Source organism: Hipposideros armiger, unplaced genomic scaffold, assembly GCF_001890085.2.
Source record: "Hipposideros armiger isolate ML-2016 unplaced genomic scaffold, ASM189008v1 scaffold_74, whole genome shotgun sequence".
NCBI classification, from domain to species: domain Eukaryota; kingdom Metazoa; phylum Chordata; class Mammalia; order Chiroptera; family Hipposideridae; genus Hipposideros; species Hipposideros armiger.
The window spans coordinates 4,413,032-4,425,891 of NW_017731424.1; the positions used below are offsets into that span (position 1 = coordinate 4,413,032).

Here is a 12,860-nt window from a genome sequence, read left to right on the forward strand (position 1 = left end):
AGGTGACTGAGCCCTGGTGAGTGACAGGGCCTCCAGCCTCTGGCTACAAGGCCAGAAGACCCCAGGCCTGAGGTCTGCAGATCTGACCCCCACAGAACAGCGCCCCAGGGGTTCTCAATGGGACCAAGATTTGAGGGTGTGGAATGAGGCGATGGAAGTTGGTTCCAAAGGCCCTTGTTCTCTGAGTGGTGGCTATTTCACAGGCTAATTTGTGATTCTAGTGGCTTTTGGACTCCTCTAAAGTTGCAAGTGGAGGGTTATGTGAGAGAAACAAAGCTTAATCTAAATCTTCATCTTAAAATATCAACAAGAGACAAACTGTATTAATTTCAATTAAAAACAGTTCTTGGTTGTAAGAGAAAACCAGGGTGTGTACCTTGAATTTCATTAACATGCAGATACTCGGGTAGTAATTCAAATGGGATTCTGAAGTCATCTGTTCTTTTATTGAAAACACCAGGTGGCCAGGATGAAAAGTGACACTGAATCACTGTATAGGGTAGTAACCTTGGGCGTTTACTTAGAAGGCTCATTATTTTATTCATTTCTCATTCCCTTCCTTGTTTTACAAAGGACTTTAAGCAGCTTAAAGATTATTAATTCCCCGCACTGGTCATATTTAGTTTCTGCCCAGTATGATAAAGTGAGTTTTAATTCGTTTTTTCTTGCACTTCAGAGAGCTGGCTTATTTTGGGTCAGAATTGAATCTCAGCCCAGGAAACCATGGCCATGTCTCTCAGAGCCTCGATTTTTTTCATCTTCAGAAGGACCAGGAGGAGTTAGATGGTATCTAATATTCTTTCCATTTTGAAATTCTAAGGTTTTTTTCCCCGAAGAATACATGATTTTACTTAAAAAGTGATAGGAACCGTTTTCTTTTTAATCCTCTTCAGACTTCTGTGTATATGATCTAGACCCACAAATACAGATACTGAGTCTTGATGTCTAGGTCTAATTTTCCATTTACTCCTTGAGACGTTTCCCATATGACAAGTAGAACCATGAAAACGTTTCAGACTGCGGAGCTTAACCCATAATGGAAGAAGCTCTGTGTGGTCTGGTGGCATCTTTCTTCTGAGAGGTCAGCCTGCTTGCTCCTGAGGGCTGTTAACTTATGTTCAAACGCCCTGGAACAGAGGCCTCATTAGGACCTGAGGCCAAAAAACCAGGACGTCCGGTTTGACATGTGAGCGTGTCTCTAAGCTCTGGTCGACCAACGACCGCGCGCGCTCCCCTCTCTGACCAGCAGTTGTCATTCGGGTCCCCCGTCAGAGTTGGCCCACATACTCCAAGCCGGGCAGGGACCGTGAAACCCAAGCAACAGAAGGTCATGTCTAGGACAACCTAAAACATTTAGTTCATCGTGCATGTGTACAACTAATGGGTCCTAACTCGGGAACCTCCAGTCCTATCCATTAAACTTCCGCCTGTTTTCTAAGCTGTCTCAAGTTCTTTTCTCCCGGTACTGCGGTAAGGGGCGCATGCCTCTTCCTGTGACTGAAGAGAGAAAGTCTTCTCAGCTGCATTCAGGGCCCCCCCCCCTTTCCCAGTTACTGTTGGTTTTTCAGTCTTACCTGCTGCCATTTACAAGATGAGTCTTCACCATTCTCGTCCCAGGTCTCTCGCTTTGCACCACACCGTGGTGTTCTGTTCAGAGCTCGGTTTCTTCTCATAGATTTCCCAAGGAAGAAGCAGTCACACCGTGCCGGTTAGACCACCCTCACTTCTCGTCAAATTGGACGCTGGTGACCAGGGTGGAGGTTGCCCTTGGCAACCATGACAGCACCAGGAGGTTAATGAATAGGACTGAGAGTGATTGGTTTGGCGTTTCTGTTGCAGTAGACATAGACTGACAACCCTTGGCTGCGCTGGTTGATGATACTCCTAACACCGCATTTCGAGTGTGTTGGAAATTGCTGAGCGTTTCATGCTGAGGGAGGAAGGGGCTCCACAGACCTCGCCTCTCTCTCAGGAGCCTGGTGACTTGTTTACGGTCAAACCAGTGCCCGTTGTGGGGGGGCGGGGAGTCACACCACTTACGGAGGGTCTTATCCACAAATGTGGTTATTGCCATTGATCCAGTGTTCAGTTTTCCCATTGACGCAACAGACGGAAGGTGACATAACTCCAACGTAACTCTTGCCTTTAGGCATCCAGAAGCTGCGCTGTGGAAACTAGTGACGTTGGTTGATAACTGCAGTAGGCCTTCAGCTTTGTGCATCATGTCCTTTCAAATGGAGCTAAATAAATGCCCCCCAAATTGAAACGTAAGACAGTCTTGCAAAAATGATCAGATCTGCAAAAGTAGGCCAATATAGACTAGGATTCAACATCATTTACAGCAGGGTTTTATTTGGGAAGCGGAGCCTGCTGGAGAGCGACCTTGGCTCTTACACGCTGTGCCTAAATGCCTCCGCGTCTGATAAATGGCAGCGATAAGCAGGCGCCAGACACGCTCGACTCCAAGGGCTGGGAGTTGGGGAGGCCTCCGCCATTAGCCCCTTTGTCTGCCTGGGCAGGTGCAAAATGATAGATTTCCATAGATTGTATCCGCCATCCCCCCATTCATCAGTCTTAGCATTTTCTCATACTTTGGATGTTCTCTGTTTCAAAACCATACAACTGACCCATTCATGAGAGGATGAATTGCAATCCTCTTTGTTGTATGACTGATGTTAACTTTTTTTTTTTTTAATTAAAAACCATTCCACAGAGAGAAGCTGCTCACCCAACAGATGTCTCCATCTCCAAAACGGCCTTGTACTCCCGCATCGGGACCGCCGAGGTGGAGAAACCCGCAGGCCTTCTGTTCCAGCAGCCCGACCTGGACTCAGCACTCCAGATCGCCAGAGCAGAGGTATTGTGTGTGTGGGGGGAGGGTGGCTCAGGGAAGCCCAGCTCTGGTTGCCCTGGGAAGACCTGCGCTTTCTGCCCCGCGTAAATAAATATGTATACCCACGTCCATCTTTGCACAGACTTGCTCCTCCGACCACTGCAGGCAGAGGTGGGTGGCACACCCTAGGTTTCAATCTTCCTAGATGCGATTGTTTAACGAACCTTTTATGGCCTTGTTGGATTTATCACAAAAAGCACACACCTTTTATTGCTCCCCAGTGGGCATTGTGAAAGTCTGATCGCTGGCTTATTTCTGTCTCGTGCTTGGGGAAATTCTCTGAATACGATTATTGTTTGGTGTAGGAAGCTTTCATTCCACATTTATTCAATGTCTCCTTGTTTCAGTCTGTGAATCGCTCAGATCTGAATTCACTCATTTACAGCCAACCTTTCCCTTCTTCTCCCTGATACTAGATCATAACCAAGGAGAGAGAAGTTTCAGAGTGGAAAGAGAAATACGAAGAAAGCCGGCGGGAAGTGATGGAAATGAGGTGCGTTGTAGTGCCTAGGCTTCTGGTACCTGTGGTTTGATAAGAGCTGGAGCTGGCCCATGAACAGTGCCTGCCATAGAAGTGATCTATTCTTTATTACCAAGGTTCCTATTTTCACAGTGTTTTTCGTATATCGCTATGATTAAAATATGTGCATGAGTTAAATAATGCAGCAAATACGTACAGTGAAAACCAAATCTCCTTTCCACTCGGCCTCTGGCTCCACGTCCCTCGAGTAACCGCTGTGCATCATTTCTGGTGAATCCTTCCAAGAATTTTCCATTTCTGATGGCAAATGTGTGAATGTAGCTATACAGGTTTCTTTGCTATACAGGTTTCTTTTATATTCAAAAGTGGAGAGTGGAAATATCCATTATCCTGCACTCTTTTTTCATTTAGCATGGACTGATTTTTATAGATTTCCACCTCATTGTTCAACTATTGCTTAATAGTCCTTACATGGTTATATCATACGTAATCTCACCAGTCTCCGTGGATGAACATAGAGGTTGTCTCCCGAATTTCGCTTGAATGATTTGTTTTCATTTTCTGCATTTGTAATACAAGTACGATAGCTACCGCCTGGCACATGCCAAGTACTGTGCTTTGGGCCTAAGACACATGGTCTGTTTCTGCCCCCGGCCCTCACGAAGGGATTGTCGGCTCTGTTTGACAGCAGAAGGCTCAGGGAGGTTAGGTGACTTGTCCAAGGTCCTCGAGCTTCTGGTTAGAAGAACAGACATTTGAATTCACCTTTCTGACTCTAAAACCCAAACTCTTTCTGCTGTACCCAGCGGCCTGCCTCCCTTGTTCTCACTTCCGATGCCCCCTTGCCCCTTTATTTCCTTTCTCCATTTATCACCTGTGACACTAAGAAACCATCTTTGGGGCTAGAACTTAGCTTTAGGATGTGGATGTGGTTTTTAAAGCAAGTGGCATTTTAAAAGCAACATCTACCCACACCTTGGCCCTGACCTTCCCAGCTTAGCAAGTGCTGTCCAGGTTCTGGCTGCTACCAGGTCTGAGAACTGCTTGGGGGTCGGGGGAGGAGCCAGTTCAATTTTTCACACCCCTGGCCTTTCTGTAGCACAAGCTGCATTGGCTTGGGTTTTCCAACTGTGAGAGAAAATATGGATTAGAGCACAATCATTTTAACAAGGCAGAAGATCTGGCACCATGATGAAAACATTATAATAGGCTTCATTTTTAAGTCTCAAAGTTGGGGAGTAAAGGCATGGATGAATTCTTTTTAAATGGTTGAAGAATTAGAACATGTATAGTACACTTAATTGCATTGGCAGGTGTTAGTTTATTATCAAAATCAATTGCATTTCTGGCTACCATTTTGAATCGCAAGCAAACTAGGTAGTCATAGCCCGTGTTGTTTGTGTCAAGCAGTGCCTTCCCGAAAATTCTCCCATTGGTTCCTTCTTTCTGCTGATGCTTTTTATGATCCCTTCTGGAGGTTAATCTTAGTGTGCTATTTCACGTTCAAACTGAGGCCCTGTAGTTGCATTATTTTTTTTTTTTTAAGATTTTTTTATTGGGGAACTGGGGGGATGGGAACAGTGCTGGGGAATTAGGGGAAGGGGAACAGACAAGTTGCTGTCGTTTTGTTCTTCAGTCTAGTTGTGGAGGACGTTGCTTCACTGGCCCAAGTTGGCACCATCATTGCGCTCTTCCCAGGCAAGGTACATCAGTCGCCGGCTTCTGGACGGCCGCTCACTGCGGCTGCTGGCCGCTCACGCTGGCTGCTGGCTACACACAGTAGCCCATGGCAACCCACTGCCACAGGGGCTGCAGCCTACACCGTCGCCGGCGACTCAGGGCAGCCCAGCTCCAGGTTGAGCTGTTGTTCAGCATCTTAGCTGTAGAGGGCAGTGTCACTGACCCTCATATGTGGGGTCCGAACCGGGGCCCTCTGGCGTCCCAAGCCAGTTCTTAACCATCGCGCCACTTGGCCGGCCAGTTGCATTATTTTAAAATCTATCTATCTATCTATCTATCTATCTATCTATCTATCTATCTATCTATCTATCTATTTAGATGAGGGGCTGGAGGAGAGAACAAGGTGGCTTTAATTTTTTTGCCTGCACTGCAGTGAAGCAAGGCATATTGGGAAGGCTGGAATTCTCTGATTCCTTCTGCCTCCCGGGGAGAAGTTGTACCTTTGGGGGCTCCAGGAAGTGCTATATTAACTGGAATGGTAGGATTTCAAGTGTCACCAGCTGGCACAGCTGCGCTGGTGTTTGATGGCCCCAGTGCCAACCCTGTCACCTTCTGAAGACAGACTGGGTGTAAATTAGGTTCTGCTCCCTACCTGCTTCTGGCCTGTCACATGACCCTGTGCCTGACTTGCATCATCTGTAAAAGGGGGATAAGTCCCAGGGCCTCGAGGCAGTGAGCATAGGGCTGTAAACAAAGGCTCCAGGGTCCCATGTCTGGTTCGAATCCTAGCCCTGCCACTCTGCAGCCCTGGGATCCTAGAGAGGTTCCCAATGACCCTCTGTACCCCAATATTCCCGTCCGCAATTCTGGGGACAATGAGGGCACTGCCTCTTGGTGTCATCGTGAGGATGAGATGACAATACTGCACAGCTGAAGCAGCGTTAGGCTCCTGGTCTCCCAGCATTTCTGAGAGGACACGGCTCTTACCTGCTGTGGTCCAGACTCTGTCCTCAGTAGTGATTGGTTCAGATGGGGCCCCGGCAAAGATCCGTCACCGTTTTCTGGTTCTGCGGTACAAGGAGGTGTGGTTTAATCACAGAAAACACAGAAGTGTGTCTGTGTTGGATTCAGAAAGAACCCAAGTGGGTTCATGTCCTGGTCACCTTTCTTGTTGTGGGTCTGTCCTGGGGTGAGTTACTGACCTGGGGGCCATAGTCAGGAAGCCGGGGACAGTCACCCAGCAGCTGCGGGGCCTTTAGACTTTGCAGCATGTGCTCGGCTTTTATTATCCCGTTAACCTTATTTAGTTTCCCCCACAGCCCTGGAAGTCAGAACCTAGGGTCACTGTCTCTCCTGGGGCGTAAGCTGAGCCCCTTCGTCTGTGACCAACTCACTGCCTGAGTCACGCAGCTGGGAGAGGCAGGGCTGCCTGGTCAGGGCACTGGATCTGCTGATGGTTAGTCAGTCTTGTTTCTCTTGTGGAAAATAATGATTGGATCACATAGGTGAACCCCCAAAGTCTTTTTCAAGAAGTTCCTTCCAGAATTGGGAGGAAGGGCTTCTTCACTCTGGGTCCTTCCACCGGGGGGCAGCAGTGAGGCAGGCAGTCTCCCAAGCTGGGGATCTTCCTGCTTTTGTGCGGCTGTTGTTTATTGAGGCTGCCCAAGAAGTGCCACTCTTTCTCCTCCCTCTGCTCCTCACCCGCACCAAACACAGTGACTAAGAAGTGAGACCCTGGGCCTTGAGGAACTGCCACACATTTAGTGTGATGCCAGATGAAGGAGAGGTTTTGGAAGAAGATTCAAATAAAATGTTATGGAGTTCCAAGGAGAATTCCGAGAAGGCTTCCTGGCGGAGATAACATGTGCCTTGGACATTGATAGACGGATGGACTATGAGAGGTGGAAATAGAGAGGGGATGTGAACTACGCGGGCAAGGGCATGGAGGTGAGAAAGCTCAGAGCAAATAAGAAATCGTGTGTTCTCACTGAACCATTGTGTTTGTGAGATGGCATGGAAGGAGGTAAGATTGATGAGGGGGACCAGGCCCAGGCTGCAGAAGGCTTCAGTTGTCAGGATGGTTTGGCCTTATTTTGTTTCTCAGTACGGAGACATTGAAGGTTTGCACAGGGAGTGGTGCGTTCAGGCGTGACTAGGAAAATGAACCTATTTGGGTGTGCAGGGAGAAGGCTGAGGTTGGAGGTAGCCCTAGAAGGGGAGTCAGCTGTGACAAATGAGACATGTCCCCTCGTACGTTGGTCAGGCTGCGGATGTGCGCAGCACGTGGGCCATGGGTGAAATTGTCATAATTCCAACATGTTTTCACTTCTTTTACAGGAAAATAGTGGCCGAGTATGAGAAGACGATCGCGCAGATGATAGGTGGGTGTCCTGCCTGGCCTGCCCCGAGGTTTCTAAACTGTGGGGGGAGCTTTGAGGATAGAGACTCAGAGCGTGCTCCTTTCAGACTCCTCTTAGAGCTTAAGGTCCTTCAGGGAGGGACCCAAACATCCCAGAACGCGCGGCTTTGCCCCAGGACAGAGAGCCTGGGGGCCCCCTGGACACACCTGCTAAAATGTCCCTCAGCATTCTTCATGCCTGTGACAGACCATGGCATTCACCTCAGTGGCCATCATTTGACCCAGCGAGGACTGCCCACCTCCTGGGGAGAGAGATTTGGGTTGGTTCCTGGGATGTTTGCGATGGGAGAGACGAGGGATCAAATCCCTAAAGTAGCTTAGACTCAAGTGACAATGCCCCACTCAGCCTTTACACAGGGTCTAGGACAAGGGCAGAGCATGTGACAGCCCAGCCGCCCGCCCCTGCTTCCTCCACTGATGTGGCGGATCCTGTCAGCTAACCACAACGCTTTTTCGCTCAGGTTGGATACTGCCTCAGAATCCACCTTAACACAGCATCCTGGCAGCCAGTACTGCGGGTTGCCTTGGCTCGCGATAAAACAAGGCCTCGAGTGATGAGTTATACACACTTGGGTCTTTTTTTTTTTTGAATAATGAGAAAAGATCTAGTGGAAGTTCCAAGGTCAAATTTTTACACTGTTGATTTCTATTCAAAAATGATGCGATGATTCTAGGGGTTAGGCTTTTTTATCTATTTATTTATTTATTTATTTGCTTAGGTCCATGACATCAGTTTTTTAAAAACTTCTTTATTCCTAAGGACATAGGGAATAAAGACCCCAGTTCTCTGCACCCCACAGTTTCTGTGTGCAATTTGATACTGCCAGCAGACAGCCCCTCTCTCTCCTACGTGTCGTACCACACCTGTAGCTCCTCCCAGGATGAATATGAGAGCAGCCTTGGGAATGGCAAAGAGGCTGACAGTTGAGTGCTATCCATTCAAAGGAGCTTTAATTTTGATTGAGTAAAATAAAGGTTGTTTCTGCCAGAGCTCAGGGGGAAACCCATTCGGGAGTTGCAAAGGATCAGCCTCACGGTGTCTGCTTTCTATCCAATGGGACCTCTTGATTAAATTGGTATAAGAATTTATGAATACATATAGATGAGATAAAAACAGAACACAGAATGGAAACCGCCGCTGGGAGTGGCTGCGATGAAGGCTTTATGCCTTCCAATATACGGGCTTGGAAAGAGCATGACCTCTGGCCTCCTGGAGTCTTGGGATGTGACAGCGCCACTCACACCTACAGTGGCTTATCTGGAAACATCCCTCTGTGTCTGCGAGGCATATATTTTTATTTTTGCTCTTGGTGATGACGCTGAAGCCAACGTTGAAATGAGGGTTAGAGTCTGGGAGCCTTGGCCACTGGGAGAAGGCTGCCCAGAGCCACTTTTTATTGTTTGGTGGGCAGTTTTGATAGAAGACATTTCTGCTTGAAAACCAGGAGTAAGAATCTCTCTCGTTGCGTAAGCGGCCTGTCCTGGGGTGACAGATTATTCAACTCTGAGGCTTTCCTTGCAGAATATCAGCAGGGGAGAGTAGCCAGAGCAGCAGGGTCAATTCTAGACAAGCTGACTCCAGGGGCTGTGGCTGCGCAAGCCCACCCCTGCTCCCCCAGTACCCTGCTCCCCCACAACCCCACCCAGGAGAGGTAATATTTGGCGGAGGGTCCCTCTCTTCAAGAGGGGCAAACTTGCCCCTTTTGAGTGTTTTTGTTTTGGGGTGTTTGGGAATCTCACAGTTGGCTTCATGAGACCCCTCCAGCGTCCCTAGTAGGGAGCCACATTGTCACTCAGGGTGGCATCTCACCATGTGTCCATTTCTTGTTCCCCATCCTCGCTCATCCATCTCCCATCATCTTCATCATCCACTTTTTCAGACGTGTTCGCATCAGCAAAGGGTGCATCTCTGCTTATCCTCCGTCCATCACTCTGCATGTCATTGCTCAGGGTCACCATAGATGTCAAGGTCCTCATGTCCTTGTAGAACATGAGGGCTAAGGCACAGCTGGGACGCGCTGTGGTTGTGGGTGGGATGTGTCCTCTCTGGGCGGGCCGTGAGTCTCTCCATGTGTGGAAGTAACATGCCCATATGTCTCATCTGGGTTCCACATTTTTCTTCTCCTTTTCGCTCACCTAACCAGCATTCCTTGTGGAAGGGGAAACTCAGGCCCAGAGAACTTGGCAATTCAGGACTGGAGTGACTGTAATCGCTAAAACCAGTTTCCATCTACCTACACTAGCCTTTGCTGGCTCCAGCCTGGCTCTGCGGCCTCAGTTTAACCATCACAAATGCTCCACACCGACGTGACGTCTGTCCTACCATCATTGTCCATTCTCGCCACGTGTTCCGAAAGAGAATGTTTTAAATTAAAACATTGAATATTTAGAACTCAGAATAGAAAGAAACTTCTGTGCTTTCTGCATTGCAGGTTGTTGCAATTGATTTTTTTTTCGGCTTTTCCTAACAACTGCCCTGATTATCTGTTTTGCTTCCATTTTCTGTTGCTTCTTGCCCTTTGCTTGCAAAACAAACAGGCAAGCCTGGTAAGTACCTGCTTTTCACCTAATTTAACACCTGCCCATTGCAATCCTTGTTTGTTTTGTTTGCTTTTCTATTTTTGTTACTTTTGCTTTTGTGTATTAGCTGCATTTTCCCACATGATTTAATAACGTTTCTGCCAGAAAATCTGCAGGAAGATCTTTTTGTTGTCGGGTCTGGAGCATCTTGGGTTTGGGGCTGATTTCCTGGTTTGAAGAACCTCACTGCATTTGTAATTTACAAAAAGATTTGTGAAGCATTCTCGCCTCCTCAGTCTCCTGGGAGCTGGGAAATTCCATTTTTAAAGGGGTTGTATGGGGAGGAAAGGAAACCTGACGCAGACTGGGTCTCAGTTCCAGGAAATCAGATGGACTCTGTTTGATCGATGGCTCCTTTACCAGCCAAGTGAAATGTATACAAGGCCTCAGACCAGCCTGGAATGTGCATTGTACAGCATGCTGAGAGCTGAGGAAGCAGCTAAAATTCAAAGAATGAAAAGCATCTGGTTCCTGTGAAACGCTGAAACGCCCTGCTCTTGTAGGAGTCTGGACGGAGCTAGCAGATTACTGGCAGTCCTTTGCTTACTTTATGTTAAGCTCGTGGGTCACTGTGATGTGACATCACGCCAGTTTGGGGGTGCCAGTAGTGCTATTGGCGGGTCATGGACCTAGGTTCCTACTGTGTGCTGAAGGCTTTATATACATTTTAACTTTCCCCCCACAAGGCTGTGAGATAAATATTGTAATTCCCTATTTCAGGGCAGGAGGCTGAGACTCAGAGGTTATAAACCCTGCCCCAGGTCACACAGCTGGCAAACTCCAGAACCAGAGCTTGAGCTGGGTGGGCACTGGTGCTCTGGCCCTGGGCTCTTCACCTCCGGGAGCTCTGAGAGGCAGGGCTGAGGGGACAGCAGGCAGCTTCTGTCCTGTGGTTTTCTAAGCACGCTCCCTGGACCAGCTGCCTCAGCATCGCTGGGGAACGCATTTCAGATGCAAATTCTCGGCCCCATCCCAGACCTACTGAATTGGGACCCCCTGGGGTGCAGCTGTCTGTGTTTGGGCAAACCCCTGCTGATTTGGTTGCAAGCTCACAGGGGTCGACCCTTTTTTTCTGGAAACGAAGCCCTAGGACCCCTGGAGTCCATACTTGAGCCAAAACCAGGATGTGGCCCCCAATGCTACCCCCTCCCTCTACACCACACACCTAATATGCCTAACCGCGGGCTACATACAGCAAGAAGCCGATCCGTCAGGACTCAAGGGGAAAGAACCCAGAGCAGCCACTCCCCGCCTTTGAGGGGGCTGCTTCCTTCTAGGTCTGTTACTCAGAAGCCTGTGCAGAGATGTGGTTATGAACACGGCATTGGGTTTGGGTCCTGCTCTGCCACTTCCTCAGTGGACCGGTGATAGCATCTCAAACCCTGTTTGCCTTCTGTGGAATGAAAATTAGAAACACCCTGCCCCCGGGCTGTGAGGCGCCACTCACTCATCCTTTGCAGGGCAGGTGTTGAGGCGTCCTGTGCGTCACGCACTATCCTGGGCCCTGGGCCAGCACAGTGGACAGAACCGACTCAGGACCCGGACTAGGCAATAATGTACAGAGGAGACGTTTCCCACAGGTGCTCAGGGAAGGTCTCTGGGGATGTGAGCTGGGATCAGAACTCTGAGTGAGCTGGGGGCCGTAGGAGCCCTGGGGTCCCTGTTCTGGGCAGAGGGCATGGCAGCACTGAGCCCTGCGACATGGAGGCCATTGTGACGGGAGCTGGGAGGGCAGGGGGAGGCCCCTGGGGGGATCTGAGCAGGAGTGAGGTGACCCGATTTGGGCTTCTGAAAGCTCAGTCTGGCTGCTGTGTGCTGGCTTGGGAGCACTAAATGAACATCATGGCACCTGACATGGAAGAGCTCAGCATGCATGGCTGCTATGTTTATGGCTGTTGTCATTTCTAAATTCCATCCTTCCTAAGGCAGGCCCCTCCCAGGGGACCTGGGGCTGACAGAGGGACAGGTCTGCAGAGCTCAGAGCCAGGGCTTCTCTCTGCTGTCACCAAAGTTCCAGACAGATCACAGCAAACGGTTCCTCGCCCACCTGGACCAGTGTGGATCTGCACACAAAAGATAGCACCATGCGGGCAAGCAGCTGGGTTGTGCGGTGTGGTCAGAGAAAACCTTTCCCATATAATGAAGTGTTTCCTTCCAACGCTCGGGCAGACTGTTAGCTGGTGATGGCCCAGAGAGGTGGAGTTGGGGACAGAGCTGTCCCTTTCACAGCATCAGCCACTCTGAACTAGGCCAGAATTGAATTCTTTTGTATATAACAGAAACGCCAACAGAAATAGCTGTTTTTCTCAGCGTTAAGACACCTGCTGTATCAAAGAGAAGACCCATTTCTGTGGGAAGCAGAATTTCAGGGGTGATGGTTATGTGGGCTCTGGGTTCATGGGATGTTTTAAGGATGAAGAAACCTTTTTCTTTCCTAATGGCCATCTCTTTATCTTGATAACACTTAGGAAGGCCTGCCCTTCACAGCTCAGACTACAGGAACTTCTAATCTTGCCAAACACAAAATCCAGCAGTGATGCTTTCTTTTTAAACCTGTGCATCTATCTGTTTGCTGTCAACAACCAGACAGAATCACTGGGGTCTCCGGTGTAGATTTTTACGGGGCTGCATTGCTCAGGTTCAAGAACAATGGCTAACATCCATCTAGCTAACACTGCACAGGCGCAGGTCTGAGATGCAGGGTCATGTGGTTTGTGCCTTGAGAGGTAGTCCAGGTGGGCTCAGGGGAGGGTCTCTCCCGAGTCAGATGTCTACTGGTTAGGCTGAGGCCTTGCTGGCCCCTGAGA

The 12,860-nt window shown here is 49.0% G+C and overlaps 1 protein-coding gene across 1 annotated transcript in view; it reads left to right on the forward strand.

Annotated features, from left to right (window-relative positions):
* TACC2 (transforming acidic coiled-coil containing protein 2) overlaps positions 1-12,860 on the forward strand; it is a 166,333-nt gene that overhangs the window by 148,264 nt on the left and 5,209 nt on the right. Inside the window, exons 15-17 of the mRNA XM_019642916.1 lie at positions 2,714-2,857; positions 3,310-3,386; positions 7,392-7,435. Coding sequence (XP_019498461.1) covers positions 2,714-2,857; positions 3,310-3,386; positions 7,392-7,435 — 265 coding nt within the window. The remainder of the gene's footprint in view (positions 1-2,713; positions 2,858-3,309; positions 3,387-7,391; positions 7,436-12,860) is intronic.